Genomic DNA, 23,921 nt, shown 5'->3' on the forward strand with positions numbered 1-23,921 from the left:
GGGTGGATCCTGGATCTGTTTTGTGAATGTAGAGATAACAGGATTTGCTGATGGGCTTGGTGTGTGTGTGTGTGTATGTGTGTGTGTATGTGTGTGTGTGTATGTGTGTGTGAGAAAGAAGAGAGCCAATGATTGATTGCACTTAGAACAAAATCTATTTTCTTTGTAATGTCCTACAAGTCTCTACACGATCTGGGTCCTTGCTCTCTCCCCAACCTTGTCTGTCCCCTCACTCACTCGGCTCCAGTCCCACCAGCTTTCTTACTGATCTTTGCACTTGTCAAAAGCTCACTCCCTTTCCCCTCCTGCCGCCTGGCTGGAACTTCTCAGGTCTCAGCTCAAATGTCACCTCCTCAGAGGAGCCACCGTATGGCATTCATAATTCTCTAAGATGATTTTTGTCTATTTATTTTCTCCTTTATCATCTGTCTTTCTCCATGAAAAGGTCAGCTCCTTGAGGGCAGCGACTTTGGTCACCGCTGTAGGCCACGGTGTCTAGAAGAGAGCCTGGCACCCGGCAGGCACTGAATAAGTGAACAAAGGCATTGATTAACCCCTGGGCTTGTTTACACGCCGGCTGACACCGCGGAGACACGCAGACCAGCAAGCATAGACAGGAATACACAACAGATCCTGGGGTCATCCACGTACCCTGGGGAGCCCCGGAGGCCGCGGCCCGCCTGCTCCCACCCCCGCGGCTCCCGGAGGACGGAGAGCCCCAGCTGGGAATGGAGCACCCTCAGGGAGGAGGAAAGGATGCTCTGGGACGAGCCAGCCCCGCCCTGTATCCTCAGCAGCCAATGGGCGCGCGGTCCTCCCGGCGCCCCCTGGGACGTGTAGTCCGGCCAGGGGCGCCCTCGGGCGCCGCCGCGCGCCCCTAGACTCCACGTCCCGTCGTGCGCCGGGAGGTGCGGGGATTGGCCGAGCCCCGCCCCCGGCCCGCCCCGCTCGGCTCGCGCCGCAGCCCCAAGAATGAATGAAATCGTAGCGCGCTGGGCGGCAGAGCGGGCGGCGCAGGCCGGGCTGGGCCCGCGCGCGGCGGCAGCAGCGCCCCGGGCCGGAGGCGGCCCAGCCGAGCGGGCCATGGCCACCGCCATTCAGAACCCGCTCAAGTCGTGAGTGTCCCCGCCGTCCACGTCCCTCCATCCCGCCCCCCACCCCCGGCCCTTCCCCCGCCCTCGCTGGGGAAGGGGACGCGGCGCGCGGGAGGTAGTTTAATGGGGGACCCCCGAGCGCCCCACCCCACCCTGGGGGACCCGCCGCCCCTCGTTGTCCCCTGGGGTTGGGGGCGGGAGCCCCTTCGGGGTCGCGGGGGCGTCTCTTCTTTGTCGCTGTCAGTGAAGGAATGTGGCGCGGGCTGGGGGGTGGCGGAGGCCGTTTCCCCACCCAGCGTGGGGGTAGGGGCTTCCCTCTCCTCCTCCCCCATCTCTCCTCCTCCGTGTCCCCGGGGGCGCCGGGAGCACGGACGCCGAAGTGCAGACCTCAGGCTCCGGGGTCCTCGCCACCCTCTCCCTCTCCCCAGAACACCTTCTCTTTCCCCCTCTTTCTCCGGGGCCCTCGGCCCGCGCGGCCGCGGGGTGGGCGCTGAGACGTCGGGGTCCTGACTCCCCCTCCTCCTCCCCCGGGTCTTCGGGACCTAGGAGCTCCGACGCCCAGTCAGCTCCGACCGTTCCTCCCTCTCCCCGCCCAGGGACGTCCAACGAGAGCATCTCTCACCCCGTGGGGACCGGATGCCTCGGGAGAGGAGGCTGGCAGCGCCCTCAGTCTCGGGGGATTCCCCCCCTTTCTCCCTGTCCGCGTCCCCGCTCCGAGCGCTGGCCTCCTCGCGGCCCGGTGGCTGGGCACCTGGACGCCCGGTTCAAGCCTGCCCTCTCCTCGCCACCCCTCGCTCTGGCCACCTCTCTCCCCTCTCTCTTTCCATCTCTCGCTCGCTCGCCCGCTCCCTCTTCGGGATCCCGGACTCCCGGGTCCCAGCGCTCCCCACCCCCTTTCCTCCGGCGGTGACAGCGGGCGCAGAGTGACAGGCGCGCGGCCGTTCCCGCCCTCCCTCCCCGGCGGGGAGCGCGGCGCTCCCCTCCCCCTCCGCCGGGGCTGGGGAGGAGGCGGAGGGCGAACGCCCGCGGCGCCGCACAAAGGGGCTGGGGCGACCTCCCCGCAGCCCCGCTCCCCCCAACCCCTGGCGCTCGCCGCCTTGACCTTGAGCGGCGCTGGCGGCTGGGGACGGGGAAGGGGCGGGGAGCGCCCCCACGCTCCCAGGGCTGGGGCTGACGGCTGACCCGAGGCCCCCAGCAGCGCCCGGCTGCCTGCGGGGGAGCTGGGGGCGCGGGGCGCGGGTTCACGGGCACGCGCCTACACGTGTGCCTCGGCTTTGCGCGGAGCCAGAGAGGCTGCGGGGCGTGTGTGGAGCTGGGGTCAGCGGGAGGAGGTGTGTGACGCCGACACCCTCCTGCGTCCCTCTCGCTCTGTCTTACACACAGACAGACGTGGCTCCTCTGAGGGACACCCTCAGACTGGCCGGGACAGGGCTCCTGTACAGGTTGGTGGCTCCACAGGCTTCCTGGCCTCCTCACTCTGACCCCAGGCCGGGCCCTGGAGGAGGCGGGAGGAAGCGCTGGGGCGGGAGGGCCGCCGCCTTCTTTGCCCTTCTTTGCTCTCCCGTGGAGCTGAGCTGTCCGCCGGGTCGAGGGTAGGATCCGGCTCCCGCAAGACTGTGGGAGCCAAATCCCCTTGGGAGGCTGGTGGGAGCGGGCCTAGGGGTTCTGACTGCCTGGTTCCAGACCTCATCTTGAGCTATTAATTCACCACCCCCCTCCGGAGCCTCAGTGTTACCATCTGAGTATTGGGGAATCATAACTGCCTATCACCTCCAGGGGCTGTCGTGATCTTTGTAAAGCGCTTGGTTCAGAGCCTGACCCTGACTAAGTGTACTGATTATTATTAGAAGTATCAATATTGATTTCTCTGTGGTCCTGTTTCCATATAGGGCATTGCGGGGGCCTGGAGGCCAGGATAAGGTTAGGGTGGGAGCGCCAGTGTGCCCTTCTTTGCTTTCATCCTCTGAGGGGTCTGCAGGGTTGAGGGAGGGCGGTGGGCTAGGAGGACCCCGTGGGCAGGGGAGTTCAAGTGTGGGAGACGGATCTGTGAAGGTGACCAGGGGCAAGGAAAGGGGGGAAGCGACAGCTCGGGTGGTGGGTCAGTTGTGCTGATGGACAGGGGCCTCCAGGGAGGTGACGGACTATTCTATGTTCAGGCCCCTAACCGAGCAAATTGATGTAAGGGTTCTGGGGTGGGGCAGGCGTGAGCTGGGGTGTCTGAGGCTGGAGGTGTGGGGAGCAGGTGTAATGTGTTGGGGGATCTGTGAGGGTGGTGGGAGGTGAGAGAGGAAGGTGCGAGGGCAGGCACTCTCTGAGCTGAGCTGATGGGCGGAGGGGTAGGGCTTACCAGGGGTGAGGTATGAGGTGGCCGGAATAGAGGCCTGGAGGCCAGAGTGAGCGTGGGGGTACCAGCATCCTTCACTTACTCCCCTTACCCCCTACTCTCGGCCAGATGTGAAGCAGGGACCCACTGTGTCCTGTTGGGAGTGGGAAGCGGGGAGGTCAAGGCCTTACCCTGGGAGACTGGGGAGAGTTTGTGGAAGGGGGTCTAACACTAGGTGTGTGTGTGTGTGTGTGTGTGTGTGTGTGTGTGTGTAGAGGTGATAAGTTTGGAGGACCTTGAGGGCATCTCTCTCACCAGAGGGTAGGTGGAGGCATCAGGTGACAAAAGAGGTGAAGGCTAGTCTGCCTCTCTGGCTGCTGCAGAGCCCTCTGGTGGACAAGGACACTTGTGGGGGTTTTATCCAGGAGGGGGCCCATACTGGAACACAAATTTTGGACCAGGGGGGTTCCGGTCCATGTTGGTGTGGCCTGCTGGGGCAGCTCGCTGTCTGGGGACTCCTTAGGGTACAGTCTGTGCTGGTGACAGAGGGAGAAAGAAGGAGGTGAAACTCACCTGGGTACAGATACCTAGATGAGTGAATCCTCTTAGCCCCACCGTCAAGCGCCACCAGGAGCTGAGGGCCCTGTGGTTTCACCTCCCTCTGCCTCAGATTTCTTATCTGGAAAATGAGCGTAAACATAGCATCACCTGGGAGGGTCATTATGGGAATCGTATGAGCTGCTGGCTGTTGAAGTACTTAGAATTGTGTCTGGCACCTGGTGGGTACCAGTATATTTTTATTTACTCATTCAACAAATACTTATTGAGCATCTATTATGGGCCAGGCATTATTCTTTCTGGTAGTGGTTGGCTAGCACCATTTTACACCTGACTTCATATCCGATCTCCTTGATGGAGTGGATTTACTGAACCTACTACCTGCCAGGTGCCTTTTATTTTATTCATCTATTTTTAAAGATTTTATTTATTTATGCATGAGAGACACACGGAGAGAGACAGAGGGGCCGAGGGAGAAGCAGGCTCCCTGCAAGGAGCTGGATGTGGGACTCAATCTTGGATCCCGGGATCACGCCCTGGGCCAAAGGCAGACGTTCAACTGCTTCGCCACGCTGGCATCTCCCCCCTGCCCACCCCGGGTACCTTTTAAAAACACTATATGGGGGGGCACCTGGGTGGCTCAATGGGTTAGGCCTCCGAATCAATCTCAATTCAGGTCTTGATTTCTCCGTGGTGAGTTTAAGCTCCATGGTGGGCTCCCTGCTGGATGTGGAAAAACTAAAACTAAAAACACTCTATTTACTCATTTAATCCTTACAACAATCCAATGAGGTGTCATCCTCATCTTACAGGTGAGGAAACAGGCCCAGGAAAGTTAAGTCGTTTGCCCAAGGCCACATGGCCACCGAGTTGCAGAGGCGGGATTCGAACCCGCCAGGTGCGGCTACAGCTCCTTACTGGCGACCGGCCTGCGGCAGGACGGGCTCGCCCGCGCGGGGTCACCGTGCCGGGGACAGCCCGGGGACCGGACAGGCCGGGCGCTGGGAGCCGGGAGGGCCTGGGGATGCGGGAGGGAGAGGTGTCGGTGAGGCGAGCGCAGGCGCGGGTGGGACGCCCGTGCGGGCCCCTCCAGGGTATCTCTAAGTCTCATGGCTTCGGAGTGTTCGTGTGAGTGTAAATGTATGTGAGTCTGTGAAGGCGTGGGAGGGAAGTGTGCGTGAGTCTGCGTGGGAGGCTGTGAGTATACGTGTGAATGTGTGTGTAAACTGCCGTAGGTGGGTGTGTGCGAGCCCAGGTGTGCCCGTGGGAGCGTGTGCCCGGGACGCTAGGGCGCGTGGGAGCGGGCGCGCGTGAGTGGCCGCGTGAGTGACCGCGCGCGCTCCCGGGGCCGCGCCCCTGCCCCCTGCCCCCTGCCCCCTGCCCCCTGCCCCCTGCCCCGCGGGGTCCCGCCCGGCCCCCGGCCCGGACTACCACTCCCAGCATGGCCCGGGCGGGCCCGCCCTGCCGTCCTGATTGGCTGTGGCCCCGGTGCTCCCGCCCCGCGGGAATGAATGGATGGGCGGCCTCAGCGCCCGCCCGAGCGCTGGGAGGACCGACCCGGCGGGGACCTGCTGGGGGCAGGACCCGGGGAGCAAGATGGCCACGGTCATCCCCGGCCCCCTGAGGTGCCGCGGGCCGGCGGGAGGCGGGAGAGGGCGCGCGGGCGGGTCTGCGCGGGCGCGCGCGTGTGTGTGTGCGTGTGTGGCGGCCGGGGGTGGGGCCGATGGGGTGTCTGGGGGGCTGTCACCGTGGGCCGTGCTGCGCGGGGGTGCGGATGTGTGTGATCGTGGGTCCCTGGCAAGAGCGGGGTCCGATGCGCTGCTCCTGGAGGAGCGGAGGGTGTGGGGGACTCGGAGTCCTGTTCGGGTCCTCTTCGGGGGAAGGGGGGTCACGTCCCGCCCGGCGACCCCCGGGGTTGGGGAGAGACTGAAACGGTCTGGGGGTGCGGGAGGCTTGGGAAACTTGAGTGAAGCCCACACTACCTTTGTCTTGGCATGTGGAGTGCGTGTCACTTGTTTGTTTGTTTTTGATATGTGTGTGGATATGTGTTTAATTTATTTTAGTCTACACTAGGTATCTTTGGATATTTGGGTCTTTGAGTGTGCGTACATGTCCTTTGGAACTGTGCATCGCTTGTGTTCTGTGTCTGGATTTGTAGGCATGCATGTATTTGTACAGTTTTGTGTGAATATGGGTGGATTTGTCTGTTTCTGTGTTGTATCTTTGTGTGGATATGCGGTATTTTAGATGTTGGTTTCTATATTGTGTATCTTTGTGATTGTGTGTGTGTCCTGTGTGAATCTGTGTGATTTCTTTGTATAGTTTGTCTGGATAGTGTGTGTGTGAGTGTGTGTGTGTAATTTGTTTGTGTTGTGTCTTTGGGTATATAAGTGCATGTGTGGGTAGTTTAACATTCTTCTCATAATATTTGTGTATCACTGTGTGTCTTTGGATGCGTGTATGTGTGTGTAGTGCTGTGTGTGTGATCTCTGCACATTGTGTGTCTTTGTGCGGGTGCTTTGTTTATGTTGTGTGTCTTTGGATATGTGAGGTGTATTCGTGCATGGATATATGTGGGATGTGTCTGTTTCTACACTATGGGACGGCGATGTTTGTATTTTCTCAGTAGATATTTGTGCACATATGTGAGGTTTGTCTGTTTCTCCTTTGTGAGTTTTGGGATATGTCTCTCTTTGTGTGTGAATCCTGTGTGGTTTGGTTGTGTTGTGTATTTTGACGCGTGCCTGTAGGGATGGGTCCTGGTGTATTTTTGTCCGTCTCTGTATGGTGTGTATCTATCTGCCTGTTGGCTCCAGGCCTGCTTGGGCCCTGGGCTGGGGGCGCCTGAGTCCCGGAGGCACAGGGGGGAGAGGGGAGGTTGGGAGAGTAGGCCCACCCACTCCCGAGGGGCGCGCCGAGGGGGGCTGCTGGGCCACCTGGCGCTCGCGCCCTTGCTGACAGCCACTCGCCCGCTCGCTCGCCCCCTCGCAGCCTAGGCGAGGACTTCTACCGCGAGGCCATTGAGCACTGCCGCAGCTACAACGCGCGCCTGTGCGCCGAGCGCAGCCTGCGCCTGCCCTTCCTCGACTCGCAGACCGGCGTGGCCCAGAACAACTGCTACATCTGGATGGAAAAGACCCACCGCGGCCCTGGTACCGGCCCGGAGGGTGGGGGCGGGGCGGGGCGGCGGCTTTGCGGGCCGCCTTCCCCTTGTTCTCACGGCCCCTCGCGCTTCTCACTCCAGGTTTGGCCCCCGGACAGATCTACACGTACCCGGCGCGCTGTTGGAGAAAGAAACGGAGACTCAACATCTTGGAGGACCCCAGACTGCGGCCCTGCGAGTACAAGATCGGTGGGTGGAGCTTCATCCTGGGCCTGGGGGGGACCCCATCAGTGCCCCCAGCGCCCGCTCATGCGTGTGTGGTGAGGCCCTTGCAGGTCTGAGCATTTGCCTTTATTTCCCTCCCAGCGCTTGTCTGCAGGTGTGCGTCTGGTGTAGTCCAGACGTTCTCCAGTTCCCCCCGAGTGACTGGGCTTTGGACTTGGGCTGTATCTTCTCCTCCGGCCCAGGTGTATTCGTGGGCAGAGTGGTATCTGTTTCGTGTGTGCCTGGGTGTACCTTCCCTGGCGAGCTGGGATGGATCAGGGTCCCGCTGGCTTTCTTCCTGTGGGTGCCTCCTATGTGTGTCTGGATGTGTCCGGGTGTCTTTCCATCCGTAGGGGAGCATATCAAAGTGTCTGTGTCTCTTTCTAGGTGTTTTCAAGAGTACTAGAGGGGCTATTTAGTCTTGTGTGTGTCTGGTCTAGCAGGGTATCCTGAGTGTGTCTGGGTGTATCAGGGCGTCTGGGTGTCTCTTCCTTTGAGTGTCCAGATGCTTTGGGATGTCTGGGAGAAGCCCTTCGTGGCTGGAGTATTACGTATATTTCTGCCCACGTGTGCTCGTCTGGCCAGAGTGTTGGGCTTTATGACCTTTTGACTGTGACCAGTAGTGTCACAGTCGCTGGCTCTTTCTCTTCTCCTGTCCGGGTGTATCCAAGGGTCTGTGTGGGTCCAGGTGTATTGAAGTGTCCATCTGGACACTATGTGTCCATCTGTGTCTTTCTGGGTGTGTCTGTTTGCCTCAGAGGGACTGTGTCCCTCCCCCTTGTGTATCCATCTGAGTGATTCTCTCTAGGTATGTCTGTCTCGCTCTCGTGTGTGTCCAGGTGTATGGCAGGGTCTGGCTGCGTCTTCCTCATGTGGATCTAGGTTGAGCTAATGGTTTAATGTCCCTTTCTGATTGTCTCCGGGTGTATCCAAGGGCTTGGATGAGTTTCCTCCGCGTGTCTGGGTGTATCTCTTCCTTTGTGTGTCTGGCTGCCTCAAGATGATCTGTACTTTCCATGTGTGCCCTGTTTGAGTGTCTGTAGCTCTCCACATGCATCCAGGTGTAAGTGAGGGTCTGGCTGTGTCTCCTTCTGAGTGTGTCTGAGTGGATCTGAGGGTCTGGCTGTGTCTTTCTCAGGGTCTCGGCATCCTTCCCAGTATGTATGATTGAGTCTTTGAGTCTTGTTGCTGGTCGAGTGTGGGAAAGCCTCTGTCCTGAAGCAAAGGGCATGGTTCCCTGACCCGGGCTGTTTGAGGAATCCTCCAGGGACAACATACCCCCCTGACCCCACCCTTGTCTGCAGACTGTGAGGCACCCCTGAAGAAGGAGGGCGGCCTCCCAGAAGGGCCAGTCCTTGAGGCGCTACTGTGTGCGGAGACAGGGGAGAAGAAGATTGAGTTGAAGGAGGAGGAGACCATTATGGACTGCCAGGTGGGACCACCCCTCAGGGGCCTGAGCTGCCTTCTCATCCCTGCCACCTGCCCTGGCACATCCTGTTCCTGCTCTGCAGTCTCCCCGGGCCTTGGGGCACCCTGGATCTCCATCCTCCCACACCCTGTCTCTTTTTAGAAGCCCCTCTTGACTTGCCCTCCTCCCCCCCATCTCCAGCGGTGTCCAGAACTTCCCCAGAGCAGGACAGCATCCCCCCCATTTTCTTGACCTCGATCCCCCTTCTCCTGGTGCCCAGAAACAGCAGCTGCTGGAGTTTCCACATGATCTTGAGGTGGAAGACTTGGAGGATGACATTCCCAGGAGGAAGAACAGGGCCAAAGGAAAGGTATTACCTCTCAACTTTTCTCCATCGCCCCACCCCTCCGTGGCAGAGCCAGTGTACTGGGCACACACAATGGTCCGGCCTTGCCCCAGTTTGACCCTATTTAATCCCCAGAGAAGCCTGACGGGGTGGGGGTGGGAAGGGGGTTCGTAGAGGATCTTAAACCCATTTTACAGATGAGCAAACCGAGGCTCAGATATCATTATACCGTTTGCAAAACAGAGATTGTCCAGTGGCTGAGAGCCGCCTTATACCCACGCTACACGCGAGGAAGCTGAACCTCTCGGTGGAGGCCCACAGTTAGGAAGTGGCAGAGCTGCGGGTCACCTTTCAGGCCCACGAGGTGAAAGCCCTTCCGGTTCCCTCCGTTTCTTGGCCGCTCACCCCCGCCCCTTCCCCCGCAGGCATACGGCATCGGGGGTCTCCGGAAACGCCAGGACACCGCTTCCCTCGAGGACCGAGACAAGCCGTATGTCTGTGATAGTGAGTCCTTCTGAAGAGGGGGAGAGAGAGAGTGGGGCCTAGAGACCTCCCCCCTGCTGGCCCCCTCCCTCCTGTTCTAGAGCCCGGTGGGCGGGGCGCTCAGGCCTCTGGCAGAGGGGGGAGGTGTGACCCCGAGGCCAGGGTGGAGGCCGCCCAGGGTGGAGGCCGCCAGGCTGGGAGGGCTGACCCGCCCCCCTCCCTGCTCGCCCTCCAGTCTGTGGGAAACGGTATAAGAACCGGCCAGGGCTCAGCTACCACTACACCCACACCCACCTGGCTGAGGAGGAGGGGGAGGAGAACGCGGAGCGCCACGCCCTGCCCTTCCACCGGAAAAACAACCATAAACGTGAGCAGGCAGGCGGGCTGTGGGGTAGTGAGGGACCCGGGGAGTGGGGGCTGAGGAGCCGGGGAGGGAGGGGGCACATTAGACATTTCTGGAAAATCTCCAGCTCAGCGGTCCCCTCCCCCCACCGACCAAGGGGATGCTGGCTCTGGGGTTGCCATGGCAACCAACCATCTCTCCCTCTCGCTCCCGGCCGGGCATAATATTTCTGGGTCTGATTTATTGTTTCAATTAGAGCTTGGGGAGGGGGGTGATAGATGACTCCCCTCCCTCCCTGCCTCCCTCTCTCCCTTCTCCTCGAAGCTTTGGCTGAGGGGCAGGGTCTGTGGCCTGGGAGCCCTTGGCGCCTGCCCATGCCAATCCCGTGCCAGCCCTGACAGCCGAGTGGTGGGGGAGGGCTTGGGGAGGCTCTGCCGGTGGAGGGACTGTCTTCCCACCCATCTCTTGGTGGGAGAGGGCAGTCTCTTCATCCCGTCCCCTCTACACACCCGGGCACCTCCGTGTTCAGGATTTTTCTTGTGAATGTCCGTCTGTTTCCATATCAGATCTTGGCGAGTGGCGTCCCCAGTTTTTATCTAGTCGGGCGCTTAGCTGGCACTGGTTGTCTGGTAGAAGTGTGTATGAATGGGGAAGCAGGGGGCTCTTCCTAAAGCTGTTATTTGCAATTTTACCTAATAAAGAGGATGTGTGGGTTGTCCTCAGAGAGTCTGGGGCTCCTGATGAGAGTTATTTGGGTCCCCAGTTCTGTTCTGCTACTGGCCGCAGCTCAGGGGAGCTACTCTGTCTCCTTACCTCCCTCCGGGCCTGGAAAAAGGGGTCCACCCTTGGGGCTGAGGCTGGGGGCAGGGTGGAGCCTTGCCTGTGGTGAGAGTCCCTCTCTCTGTCCCCCCAACCCCAGAGTTTTACAAAGAATTGGCCTGGGTCCCTGAGGCACAGAGGAAACACACAGGTAGGGATGCCTCCCTCTGCCCCTATTTCCCCAGCAGCCTCTGACTAGGTGTCCCTGGCTGCCTGCGGCAACCCCTGCCTGCTGTCTTTCAGCCAAGAAGGCACCTGACGGCACTGTCATCCCCAACGGCTACTGTGACTTCTGTCTGGGTGGCTCCAAGAAGACTGGGTGTCCCGAGGACCTCATCTCCTGTGCTGACTGTGGGCGATCAGGTGATACCCCCACCCGAGGTTGCCGGGGGCCTGGGTGGAGGGCACACCAGGAATCTAGATCTGGAGGATGGGAGGTGGAGAGGCGCGGCCTGGTGGGGGGAACCCAGGGGCGGCACAACGGATTCCACTGCTGAGGACTGTGGGAAACCCAGAGGGGTCAGAGAGGCTCTGGGATGTGGTTGTCATGGCATTGGTGGTGGTGGCCTGTGCTTATCATGGCACGAGGAGTGGTGAAGGATGGTTGCCCTGGCATCGTGGGGAGTGGACTGTGATAATGAGTCATGGATGGCCACTGTCGGGGTCCTGTGGATAACCGACGGCGCTTGCCGTGGACTTGTGGTTAATAGAATGTGGTTTCCCAGGGTGGACTTGTAGGTAATAGACTGTGGTTGTCTCAGCACAGTGGGTAATGAATTGTGGTTGTCATGGTATTACGGGTAGTGCGATGTGGTTGTCATGGCGACTGGGTAGCTGTTGTGGCACCGGGGTAGTGGCCAACGGGGGGGTCTCTGCGCTGGGGTAGCGGGACGGCCAGCGGGTTGGCATCGCGCGGTATTGTCACAAGCAGTTTGGCGGCCAGGGTATCCCGGGTAATGGGGCTCGGGCTGCAGGGAACCCAGGGTGTGGGGCCCCCCTGTGCCAGGCAGTTGCCATGGCATCGCGGCTGGGAGAACGTGGTTGCCACGTTACTGTGGTTAACGGAACCTGTTGGCCATTCTGCTGTGGGTAATGGAATGCGGCTGCCTCAGCACAGTGGTTAACAGAATGTGGCTGCCCGGGTGTTGTGGGTGGTAGAAAGTGGTTGCCACAGCACTGTGGGTAATGGAATGCGGTTGCCATGGTGTTCCGGGGAGCAGAATGTGGTTACCATGGTGGCTGGGTAGGGGCCGGGTGGCCGCGGCAGCAGCGCGGCGGCCCGGGCACCGCGAGGGGGGGTCAGGCCCAGCCTCAGAGCCGGGCTGGCGTGGGGGCCGGGCCGTCTCCTCCCCGGGCTCAGCGGCCACCGCGGGGGAGGGGGCACGATGGCCCCTAACCGCATCCCTGCCCCTCGGCCCCCAGGACACCCCTCATGTTTACAGTTTACGGTGAACATGACGGCAGCCGTGCGGACCTACCGCTGGCAGTGCATCGAGTGCAAGTCCTGCAGCCTGTGTGGTACCTCGGAGAATGACGTGAGTGGCCGCCCGCCCCGCCCGGACACGCCCCCGGGACACGCCCCGCCCCGCCCCGCCCCGCCCCGGGACACGCCCCCAGGTGACCTGCCCGCCCCGCCCCTCCGCCCGCCGGGGCGCCTCAGGCCGCTCCCTGGAGCCCCTCCCCGGGGAGCAGCGGTAACCTGTTCTGTCATTATTGTTAGTGTCCGTTAACGGGCCGGGCCCTTAGGGCTCCTCATGTCCCTGCCTCCTCCCAACCACCCTCTGAGGTAGGTGCCCTGTTCCCACTTCACAGAGAAGAAACCCAGCTCAGGGAGGGGAAATGACTTGCCCGAGGTCACCCGTCTAGGAAATTAGTAGAGCTGGGACCCGAACCCACATCCAGTGCTTCCAGAGCTGGTATCAGACCACCTGGGTGTCATTTTAAGTGTTCCGCAGACTCTGTCAAACCCAGACGACACACTGCAAACGGACAGACCACAGGGGTGTTCAGCTTGGCCAAGCCGGGTTCTGCAAAGATCCCGTGATGCAAAGACCTTCTCGGAGCCCCTTCTCGTGGGAGGGACCAACCTTCCCCAGCCCCTCTGACCTACCCCTGCCCCAGCCCCCCCACCCCGGTTTCTGGTGCCCGTGCCCCCAGGGTGCCAGCTGGGCGGGTCTCACCCCCCAGGACCAGCTGCTGTTTTGTGACGACTGCGATCGGGGTTACCACATGTACTGCCTGAGTCCTCCCATGGCGGAGCCCCCGGAAGGTGAGAGAAGAGGTGGGCACCACACGGGCGTGGGCAGGTCGAAAGGCGGGCTTCCTGCTGGAGAAGACCAGGCACTGTGTGTCTGCTGGTTGGGAGGGAGTTGGGCCAGCCCTTCCAGGACCTGGGCCTAACCCCCTGTCCTCCCCCACAGGGAGCTGGAGTTGTCACCTCTGTCTTCGGCACCTGAAAGAAAAGGCCTCTGCCTACATCACCCTCACCTAGGCCTGGCTCTGGCTCACCTGGACCTCTGGGGTGGTGCTGACCCATCTGCCTCTCCGAGCTCCTCCACACCCTCCCCGCCCTCAGTGCCCCACCGTGGGAGGGGGAGAGGGGGAGCCCGAGAGGGGGCTGGGCCCCCCCTTCCCTCTGTGCAAGTGGAATGTTTGCCCTGTGGGTTGGTGGGCCTAGCAGGGCTCCTCTCCCTTCCTCCCTCCTTCCCCATCCCTTGGCAAATGGGCACCAGGGGCTTCTGCTCCCCTCAAAGCCATACCCCGCCTCTGGGCGGGCATGAGGGGCGGCAGATGCCAGCCCGGGGCACGGACACAGCGTTTTTCTAAAGAAAAAGTCAAAAAGTTAAAAAAAAAAAAGAAATTAATATATACAAAGAGTCCTCTAAGGCCTGGCCGGGTGGAGGGGGCACTGCTGAGCATCCACTGGGCACCAGTCTATGCGGCTTCCTGCCGAGCAGCCCCGCCCCCCGGTTTCCGGAGTTGCAGCTGTCCCGCCTCCGCACCCAAAGTGGGCACCATTCCCCCGTGAGCCCGGGCAGGTGGGTGTGGTGTCCACCCTCGCCCCGCCCTGGTGCCCACCGTGGATACTGCATGACGTGAACCATGGTTTTGAACTCCGCTCCCGCTCCCTCCCCGAGCGCCCCGCCCTGCCCGCTCCGTGCCCGCCGTGGCCGAGGTCGGGCCGCCGTGGCGGTGTGGGGGGGGCACCCCCCAGGCTGGTGGGCGTCGGCTGGGGGGGCCAGGCGGGCCCCCGCCCAGCGCCTGCTGGAATGAGAAGCACAGACTCTGCACCGGACTGGTTTTTCCTCCTTCCCCTGCTCCAGTTCCCCACCGGCCAGGCCGGGCTGCCCCCTGCCACCCTCGCTGGCCATTTTGGGGGTAGCGAGGGGGCGTGGTTGTTTCTCGTGGTTGTGTGTGTTTGTTGTTCGGGTTAAAAAAAAGGGAAATTGAGACTGCAAGTGGGGGAGGTGGTGGGCTTGGGGGGTCTCCCCCGATCCACGCATGCCCCCCCTTGTACACGAGTCTCCTTTATTGCCTGCCTCTGCTGTGAATTAACTTGTTCTGTGTATTAAACTGGGCCTGACCCCTCTGCCCGCGACCGCCTCGTTATGCGGGCTGGATTGGGGGGCATCGCCAGGAAGGGGAGACGGGGGCCTCGTGGAGGGAGAGCTGACCGAGGTTAACAGCTGGAGCCGGCCCGACCTCCATCTCCCTCCAACTCCCCCCCCACCCCGCCTTTCCCTGGCTTTGTCCCAGCTCCTCCCAGCCTCGCCGGAAAGGAGAAGGGGGATGGGGTGGAGGGGGCTCCCGCCCAGCCAGCTGTGGTTGCCCTGGCAACGGGCTGCTGCAGCTGCAGCGATCGGCAGCGAGGGGGGAGGCGGGGCTGGGGCCCGGGGGGAAGGGATGGGAGGATGAAGGGGCCGCCCTCCGGGGCTAGGGGAGGGGGCAGGGTGCCAGGAGCACCTCCTGTAATCCCCCGACCTCACCTGGGGTCCCCCGTCCCAGGGATGCTGGGAGGGAGGCAGATTTGGGTGAGGCGGGATGAGGAGAGAACCAGGACACCGAGAGATCAGCAGAGAGACACACATTTATAGAGAATCGGAACAAGAGCAGGAGAGGGAAGAAATAGATCTGGAGAGAGGTAGATGAGCGAGCCACGGGGGGGGGGGGGGGCGACAGAAGAGATGGAGATTCAGTGGGAGAGGAAATAATAGTAAGAAAAAATAGCAGACACACCAGGGAGAGACAGGAGGAGGAGGTAGAGAGTGATCTGGAGAAGCAGGAGAGCCGATGAGGGGAGGCAGAGAACCAGGCACATACATTAGGAGAGAAGAGGGGAGGCACACTGGGCAGCGACAGGCAGGATCCAGGGACGGCAGAGTCCCAGGACGCTGGCACAGAGATGAGGCTTCAGGGGGGAGGACAAAGCATTTAGGGGACAATAGAGAAATGTGGAGAGAGCCGAAGGTATGGAGGGATTCGGAGGTTGGCCGGGGACAGAGCCAGGGGTGATGGGCGCCAGAGGGAGGCTGGGGGAGGGTCCGAGAGGGCGCCGGCGGGGATACGGGATGTGGCCGAGGAAGTCGAAAAGTGGGGCAAGATGGGGAAGGGACCAGCAGGGCACAGTGTGGGTGCGAGCGGCGGGGCGTTGGACGTCGGTGTGTGTCACAGGCGCCAGGAGAGGATGTGAGAACATCTTGTTCCACCGTTCCCATGCTGGTGGGGGGAGGGCGCACGGGGAGAGGATGGGGCCTCAAGGAGGGCGGGGACTGGAAGAGTGTCTGGAACACTCTAGAATTTTTAGGAGATGTGGAAATAGCTGGTCCACCTCCTCTGGAAAAAGGATATATACCCGTTTTGGAAAGAGATTTTTTTTGGGGGGGGGCGGGGAGGGGAGAGGCTGAGTCAGAGAAGCATCAGGTTTTTAGCTCAGAGATGGAAGACCCAATGACAGGTGAGGGGGTGAGGTGTAGCCACCTGGCGGCCCCGTCGCGAGGCTGGCTGCTCCTCGGTCCGGACTTCCCGCAGGAGGCCAGACCTTGGATTTCACGTGCGGTTGGTTCTGAGGTTCCGAAAACCAGTCGGACCGTGATCCCCAGGTCACGCTGCGAGGCCTTCCTGAGGGCAGGGGCCGGGCCGGGCCCAGGGCCGAGGTTAGGGGCGCCCCCGCCTCGCTGTGCGCCCCGAGGGCCTGGAGGCAGGGCCTGGTCTGCACCCGAAACCGCCCACCCGACGGGCAGGGGAGGCCTCCTCCCATCGAGGGCGGGGACATGCAAATGAGCCGGCGCCGGGAGGGCGTGGCCCGGGAGGCCGCCGGGGGAGGCAGGGGGCCCTTGGCGCCGAGCCCCCCGCCGAGAACCGATTCCGCGAGCTGGAGGGCCCGCCGCCTGTGCAACCTCCAGATTTCCCAAAGTTTGACCACTGATTCCCAAACCGGCACCCTCCGTGGGCCTGCTCTGGCTTTCTGGCCGCCAGAAAGGACTTCCTCGGTGCCATCTCTCTTTCCAACTTGAGGACTTTCTACCCTCTGAGTGTTGAATTTCTGTCGTTTGGGTTTCAAGGAAAGGGAGTTTGCAAGGCTGGTGCTTAGGGAAGTGTGTGTGTGTGTGTGTGATGCGTTTGGGACAAGGGGGATGATGCTGGACCACACCCTCCCATCAGTGACTCCAGGCAGCTGCCCAGCTAGTGAACACAGAAGCCATTTCTATGAAACATTTATTTCCTTTGAAACCTCCAGAAACATGCCAGAAAATTTCAAGACAGGGATAGGGGAAAAAAAAAAAAAGACAATGGAGAATAAAAAAAATCCAAACGAAACAAATCAACATATGAAAAAACCCCTATCTTCAAACCTTCAGATAGAACACCAACCTCAAATTAAATAGTTTTGCAGAGATCCTTAAAAAATAACAGAAAACAAAACCAAAAAATCATAATTTACACTTGTCAATGTACATGATTAGGTCCCCAAAAACGATTCGAATGATCTGAAGATGTGAGGAGAACTTAAAAAAGGGGGGGGGGCAGCCTCCAGGTTAGGGTCTGAGGGAAGGGCACCCCGTGGTCCTGGAGAACCCTTCCAGAGAGGGGGTGGGGAAGAGGGGCGGAGAGATCACAGTAGTTGGCCAGGGCTGAGGATCACACAGGCCCCACTTTGCGGCCCTCCTCTCACTCCACGGGGGAGGGACAGGCGATGGCAGGTCTGAGGGCTTCCTGCGGGACTGCAGTGCTGCTGGGGTCAGAGGTTGATGGCAGGGAGACAAGAGTGCCCTTTGCTCTTGCCCCTGCCAGCCCAGCCTGGCACCTTCCCGTCCAGCCTGGCACCTGAGTGCCTGTGTCCCGTGCGGTCCCCACAGCCCCCTTCCCTGAGGTTTCTGGCCCCCAAGAGAAAGCGGTGGGGTCTCTGGACAAGGGCTGGGCCACCTGGTGCTGGCTTCCAGCCCAGAGAGTGCTGCTTGGAGCGGGGCTAGCCGCCCCCCCTCGGCCTGCTGCCTCCCCAAATGGGAAAGCCCACCGGCCTGCCCACCCTGACTTTACCCCTTGGAGTCCTCCCACTGAGTCCCAGCCCATGGGGGGACACGCCTCCATCCTCAGCGTGAGGTTGGGGGGGATCCACAGATCGTGGCCATACAAGCCTTGTTCTGGCGCAACTCTACATGAAAAAATAAATATATATATATATATATATCTTTTTTTTTTAAAGGAAAAAAAGAAACTCTTGTTTCCTGGGTGAACAGCGTAGTACCACTCTGGCTTGGCTGACTGGCAAGCTCCCCCTTATTGCCTTTAGAGAAGCAGCGTCTAGTGGGTCTCACAGCAAAGCACTCCCCGGGGAACACAGTGAGGGTGTCTGATGTCCGCTTGGTTGAGAAGGGAAACCACCACCAGAGAGGAGATGAAGGCTGTCTTCTGGCCAGCCCTGACCCCGGCCGTGGAGCCCCTCCTGGTGCCCGGGAGAGGCCCTGGCTGTGCGGTTGGAGCTGGTGGGGCTGGGGGAGGGGAGAGATGAGGCTTTGCCGCCTGGGCCAGGGCAGGAGCTGGAAGGGGGGTGGCCCAGGCACTGTGGCCTCTGGCGGTGAGGGGCTGATAGAAAAAAAGACTTGTATAAACGGTCCCGAGTGTGCAAATAGAGTTTCCCCTCAAAGATGCTGCCTCTGGATGCTGGGGTTTCCTCTCTCCATCCTGGGGTCTCAAGAAAAGAATATTCTAAGAAAGTGCTCCTGGCTGCTTTTTGGAAGAATAAGGTCGGAAGGGGTTAATGTTCGTGCTTTTCTGGAGCTAGTGCACCGGGAGTGAGAGCCCTGGCCCTTTCCACACAGGCCCTCCTCTCTCTAGGGGCCTGGGGGGAGCGCGGGCCAGTTTCACACTGGTTTTTCATGCAGGGGGCTTGGCCCCACAAGCCCAAACTCTGTTGTCCACGGTGAAGAAACCTGGTTTGTGGACTCCTGGAGCTGCGGGGTTTGGAGATGCACTCCTGCCCTCCCTCTGCCCCTCCTACAGCTTCTGAGGGCTTGGTCCTCGGAAGAGGCTAGACGGGCCGCCTGGGGCCTGGTGTGGGCGCGGTCCAGTTCCCAGGGACCAGAGATGGGCGGTTCCGAGGGGCCCTGCGACCGCACCAGCTTGTGGGGCTGTAGGTCCCAGCAGACCGCAGCTCCCAGCCCGGTGAGGCCCACTGCCGGCCGGTGGCCGCGTCCGCGAGGAGGGCAGTGGGGCCCTGGCTGGGTTGTCTTGGTCACACCTGCACTGGCAGGCAGCGAGCTCTGGGGGCCGGGAGAGCAGGAGCCCCCAGCTGGCCCGCGCAGGGGCTGGGGGGCTGCTCCGCGTCACAGCTCCTTCTTCTCCCTGCAGAAGATCTCCGCGAACTTGCGCAGCTGCTCGCTGGCGGCCTGCGACTCCTCCTGCAGGCGCTGGTTGTTCTGTCGCAGGCTGGCCACCTCGGACTGCAGCACGGCCTTGTCCTGCTTCTCCTGCGGGGCGGGGCCGGCGTCAGCGGGCGGGCGGCCGAGGCCTCCTGAGCCAGCGGCCAGGGTTCAAATCCCAGCTCTGCTGCTCTGCAGCTAGGTGACGCTGGGCAAATGGCCTCATCTCTCTGGACCCGTTTCCTCAGCTCTTTGAACACAGATCTCACTGTGATTCTCACCCCATTTTACCCTCATGGCCACCCAACTCAGGGACTGCTGTTATCCTCAGATTCCTGGGAGGCAACCGAGCCTCACACAGCGAGCGGGCAGCGGGATCGGAACCTGGACCCTAGGATTCTCGTGCTTGGCAGCTGCACATTTTATCCTGCCACCTTTTTGCCTTTTACCCAACAGTATACAAAGCAAGAAATAAAGGTTCTCTGCCCTTATTTCTTTCCTCCTCCTCCTTCCGGGAGAGAAGTACAATGGACGATTTAGAACGGTGCCTACTAGATTAACCCTCTGACCCACAGATTTTTTTTTTTAAAGCATGATGATGTTCTAGAAAACATTCTGTAGTTTGCTTAGTTTTTACCGTTACTAGACTCCTACTACTAGACTGCTTTAGTATGTAGTAAATACACAGACTCTGGCTAATGTTTTAATTGGCTGCAGAATATTCCACCGCACGGGTGTCCTGTCCTTTATATAACCGCTCTCCTGGGGCAGCCCAGGTGGCTCAGCAGTTTAGTGTCACCTTTGGTGCAGGGCCTGATCCTGGAGACCCGGGATCGAGTCCTACCTCGGGATCCCTGCATGGAGCCTACTTCTCCCTCTGCCTGTGTCTCTGCCTCTCTCTCTCTGGGTCTCGCATGAATAAATAAATAAAATCTTTTAAAATAAACAAAAAACAAAAACCACTCTCCCGTGGAGGGACTGCTGCCCTGGCACCAAGTTTTTATTGCCAACAGAGCAGCAATGAACATCCCTGCTCACGGGTGTCTGTGCCCATGCTTGAAATTCTGGACAAATTCCCACCAGCCCACTTGCTGGATCAACAAGATACATGATCATATTTTTAAAATAAATGTTGTCCAACTTCCCCCCAAAAAGGCTGGGCCAATTTATTCTTCCTCCAAGAACTCAGGAAAGTTTCCTCGATGTGCTCACCAAACTTTGGTATTGTCACTTTCTACTCTTTACCTGTGGCTACATTCAAAGCTGGGTGGTCTCCTCTAAAATGCAAGGGATGGGGCGGGGGCGGGGGCTTCAGCCCAAGTGTCTGGGAAGCGCAGCAGGGAGGCGCACACCAGAGGGCTGGCTGCCTGGTGGCCTTACCTTCTGGAGGTCGGTGTGCAGTTGCTTCAGCATCACCTCCAGCTGGTACACCTTGCCTGTCAGATCCAGGGGAGGTTCTTCGCTGCAAAGACAAGGGACAGGGTGAGACCCTAGGGCTCCCAGGACCCGGGGACGGGTTCCGGACCCACAGCTGGGAGGAACACGAGGTCCAGGACCCTGTCGTCCCTGAAGTTCTGGGGAGTCCTTTCCTTGCTGGGTCCTGAGGGGTGCCTGGAGAAGAGGCGCTGGGGAATCCAGAAGCCAGTCCTGCTCCCTGCCATGCTCTACCCAGACAGCGTACCCCTATGGATGTGGATGGGGCTTATGGCAGCCTGTAGAAGGCTGTGTGTGTCTGTCCTGAAGTGTGCCTTGCCCCCAGGCACGGACCATGCATGTGCTTTAGGGAGAAAACCTTCCCAGGTGTGAGCACCTTACACGGTGTGATACCAAGAACCCGCCCCACAGGCATCCAGGGAGCACCCAGCAAACCTGGGCACTGCGTCTGCAGGGGGCGACTGAACAGGATGGCCTGCCCCTTGGGGATGGGGACAAAGATGCCGACAAAGATGATGACAGTGCACCGGTTTGGAGAGCCCGCCTTGCACTGTGCACAGTCTCAGTGTAACAGAGTTCCCGGCCCAAAGTAGCCTGGGAGGTCACCGTGTCACTAGCCCCTGGACAGGGCAGCGAACTTGGCCTGTGGTCCTCCTCTAGCTCCCCAGCCCTGGCTTGCCTGGCCCCTGCAGAGGACAGCTGCAGCCCCCACCAGCCCCTTAGGGAGGGGGGCGCCCCCCCTCCACTGCTCCACAGGGCATTGTAGGGGGTCCAAGATTGGGGTGGGCTGCAGCAAGGGAGAGGGGGAGGACTGGGCCCGCCTGCTTTCCCCTGTCCCAGTCCTGGATCCTGGGGACCCCGGGGATCCCCAGTTGCAGGTGGGAGAGGGACCCCGCTCAGGAGGCAGGGAATCCAGGAGCTGGCCCCAAGGCCACAATCCTGCCATTCCCACACCCTGCTGGGTCTTCCCCTCGCTGCAGCAGCACCACCTGCAACTACCTCATTGCTGAGATTACAGTCGGGCCACGTCTTTGGTGGAAGTTGAGTTCCAAAGCCAGTCAAAGAGAGGTGTGAAGGAGAATCAAGAAACCCCAGAAGAGTCAAACTTTCCCTCGAAAATCCCTTCGTTTGCCCATAAAGCACAGAGGGCCACTGCCGTGTACATAAGCCTGCCTGGGGAGGTGTGCACAGGAATGTGACGTGCACTCTTGAAGTTCACGGACATGCAAACGTGCCCTTTCCATTTGGTCTCCCACTTTTTAATCGTATTTTCTGCCAAGTGAGCACAGACCGGTTGCACTAAATGCGGTATGTCCGGCTCCACGTCCTCCTTCCTCGCTGGGAAGCCTCACAAGGAGACAGCTTGGGCCTCAGTCCACGCTGGGTCCACAGAGAGCAGCTTGGGCCACCACAGGAGAGGTGACCACGTACATAATTCAGGTACCCGTAGAGGAGACCCAGGAGTAGACAGAGGGGAGATGAAAGGCAGGGAGAAGCGGTGGGGGGTGCACGTGGGGGGCACTACTTAGGTTGTAGTCATCGTATGGATGATATTGATTACGGTGTCGTCTCCATCCATGGGGGTGGGGCTAACCTGGACTCAGTCACCACTGGGTCCCAGTGTGTGGATTCCTCCAAAATCTGTCAGGGGACGGGAGTAGATGCCCATCCTGCTAATGCTGGGCATGCCTGCCACCGCGGGGGATCTGGGCTGTAGGGACTCAGGCTGCTGGGCCACCAGGTATTCCCAGACAGATCTTACCTCATGGTAGGGGTGGTCCTGGGGGTTGGGGGCCCCCTCTCCAGGCTCAGGTGGCTGTGGACAGGACTGTGTGCAGGTGGGATCTCTGGGCTCAGAGCTGGGTCGTTGAGGGAGAAGAGCGAAACAGCTCTTTGCACTGCCCGGGAGAGAGGAGAGAGAGAGAGAGATTTTTTTTTTAAAGATTTTATTTATTTATTCATGAGAGACACACACACAGAGAGGTAGAGACACAAGCAGAGGGAAAAGCAGGCTCCACGCAGGGAGCCCGACATGGGACCTGATCCCGGGACTCCAGGATCATGCCCTGCTCCAAAGGCAGGTGCTAAACCGCTGAGCCACCCAGGGATCTGAGAGAGAGAGAGAGAGAGAGAGAGAGAGAGAGAGATTTTTAAGAGAGAGAGGGAGAGCGAGGGGCTGAGGGAGAGGGAGAGAGAGAATCTCAAGCAGAGCCCCACACGCGAAGCTCAATCTCCCAACCCTGAGATCATGACCTGAGCCGAAATTAAGAGTCAGATGTTTAACCAACCGAGCCACTAGGGTGTCCCTAATACTTATTCTTTTTGGAAATATTTTTTATATGGACTGTTTCACACATGCCTGCGTGCAGGGAAAGGACCATCACGAGTCCTCACGAGCCTGTCACTGTTTCAACTGTCAACATACTCTGGTTTCCTCTCCTACATGCTCTTTGCTTTTTTAATTCCTATTTATTCTTTAAAGTCTCCTGATTGCTCCTCTCCTTTTTAACAACAGCTTATGGAAGTTTAGCTGACACACAACACCCTGCATGTGCTGAAAGCGTCCAGCTTGGCAGGATGTGGCACATGTGTCTATACTCTGTGCAACCATCACTGTGACAGGAGCACGGACTATCTGTCACCCTCAAGTCGCTGTGCCCCTCAGTAACCTCACTCAATTTTCTTTTTTATTTTATTTTATTTTTTTTAATTTATTTTTTATTGGTGTTCAATTTACTAACATACAGAATAACCCCCAGTGCCCGTCACCCATTCACTCCCACCCCCCGCCCTCCTCCCCTTCTACCACCCCTAGTTCGTTTCCCAGAGTTAGCAGTCTTTACGTTCTGTCTCCCTTTCTGATATTTCCCACACATTTCTTCTCCCTTCCCTTATATTCCCTTTCACTATTATTTATATTCCCCAAATGAATGAGAACATATAATGTTTGTCCTTCTCCGACTGACTTACTTCACTCAGCATAATACCCTCCAGTTCCATCCACGTTGAAGCAAATGGTGGGTATTTGTCATTTCTAATAGCTGAGTAATATTCCATTGTATACATAAACCACATCTTCTTTATCCATTCATCTTTCGTTGGACACCGAGGCTCCTTCCACAGTTTGGCTATCATGGCCATTGCTGCTATAAACATCGGGGTGCAGGTGTCCCGGCGTTTCATTGCATTTGTATCTTTGGGGTAAATCCCCAACAGTGCAATTGCTGGGTCGTAGGGCAGGTATATTTTTAACTGTTTGAGGAACCTCCACACAGTTTTCCAGAGTGGCTGCACCAGTTCACATTCCCACCAACAGTGTAAGAGGGTTCCCTTTTCTCCGCATCCTCTCCAACATTTGTTGTTTCCTGCCTTGTTAATTTTCCCCATTCTCACTGGTGTGAGGTGGTATCTCATTGTGGTTTTGATTTGTATTTCCCTGATGGCAAGTGATGCAGAGCATTTTCTCATATGCATGTTGGCCATGTCTATGTCTTCCTCTGTGAGATTTCTGTTCATGTCTTTTGCCCATTTCATGATTGGATTGTTTGTTTCTTTGGTGTTGAGTTTAATAAGTTCTTTATAGATCTTGGAAACTAGCCCTTTATCTGATATGTCATTTGCAAATCTCTTCTCCCATTCTGTAGGTTGTCTTTAAGTTTTGTTGACTGTATCCTTTGCTGTGCAAAAGCTTCTTATCTTGATGAAGTCCCAATAGTTCATTTTTGCTTTTGTTTCTTTTGCCTTCGTGGATGTATCTTGCAAGAAGTTACCATGGCCGAGTTCAAAAAGGGTGTTGCCTGTGTTCTTCTCTAGGATTTTGATGGAATCTTGTCTCACATTTAGATCTTTCATCCATTTTGAGTTTATCTTTGTGTATGGTGAAAGAG

General features: G+C 58.9%; 2 protein-coding genes across 26 annotated transcripts in view; one reads left to right on the forward strand and one right to left on the reverse strand.

Moving 5' to 3' along the window:
* The first annotated feature begins 984 nt into the window (after nucleotides 1-984).
* DPF1 (double PHD fingers 1) lies at nucleotides 985-14,330 on the forward strand. 20 transcript variants are annotated; one of them, XM_077853314.1, is made up of 12 exons: nucleotides 985-1,115; nucleotides 6,967-7,127; nucleotides 7,220-7,327; nucleotides 8,647-8,774; nucleotides 9,037-9,120; nucleotides 9,522-9,600; nucleotides 9,815-9,946; nucleotides 10,842-10,892; nucleotides 10,985-11,104; nucleotides 12,164-12,276; nucleotides 12,899-13,022; nucleotides 13,162-14,330. In XM_077853314.1, exons 1-12 carry the CDS (start codon nucleotides 1,084-1,086, stop codon nucleotides 13,230-13,232), a joined length of 1,203 nt encoding a protein of 400 aa, XP_077709440.1. In that variant the 5' UTR covers nucleotides 985-1,083; the 3' UTR covers nucleotides 13,233-14,330. The 20 variants fall into 20 exon arrangements, 16 of the variants coding, with proteins under 16 accessions (XP_077709440.1, XP_077709493.1, XP_077709534.1 ...); XR_013354627.1 differs by having other exon boundaries at nucleotides 986-1,115; nucleotides 9,031-9,120; nucleotides 12,184-12,276; nucleotides 12,929-13,010; nucleotides 13,162-13,220; XR_013354629.1 differs by having other exon boundaries at nucleotides 986-1,115; nucleotides 9,031-9,120; nucleotides 12,184-12,276; nucleotides 12,899-13,010; nucleotides 13,162-13,190.
* A 2,109-nt stretch (nucleotides 14,331-16,439) lies between these two features.
* Nucleotides 16,440-23,921, reverse strand: part of SIPA1L3 (signal induced proliferation associated 1 like 3) — a 235,445-nt gene continuing 227,963 nt past the window's right edge. For all 6 annotated transcript variants that reach the window (XM_077853554.1, XM_077853508.1, XM_077853545.1 and 3 more), the window contains 3 exons: nucleotides 21,797-21,932; nucleotides 19,981-20,062; nucleotides 16,440-18,708 (listed from right to left, as the gene is read on the reverse strand). In XM_077853554.1, the coding sequence (XP_077709680.1) occupies nucleotides 18,565-18,708; nucleotides 19,981-20,062; nucleotides 21,797-21,932 (362 nt within the window). In that variant the 3' untranslated portion in view covers nucleotides 16,440-18,564. The remainder of the gene's footprint in view (nucleotides 18,709-19,980; nucleotides 20,063-21,796; nucleotides 21,933-23,921) is intronic.

Source organism: Canis aureus, chromosome 1 (assembly GCF_053574225.1).
Source record: "Canis aureus isolate CA01 chromosome 1, VMU_Caureus_v.1.0, whole genome shotgun sequence".
In the NCBI taxonomy this organism is placed as follows: domain Eukaryota; kingdom Metazoa; phylum Chordata; class Mammalia; order Carnivora; family Canidae; genus Canis; species Canis aureus.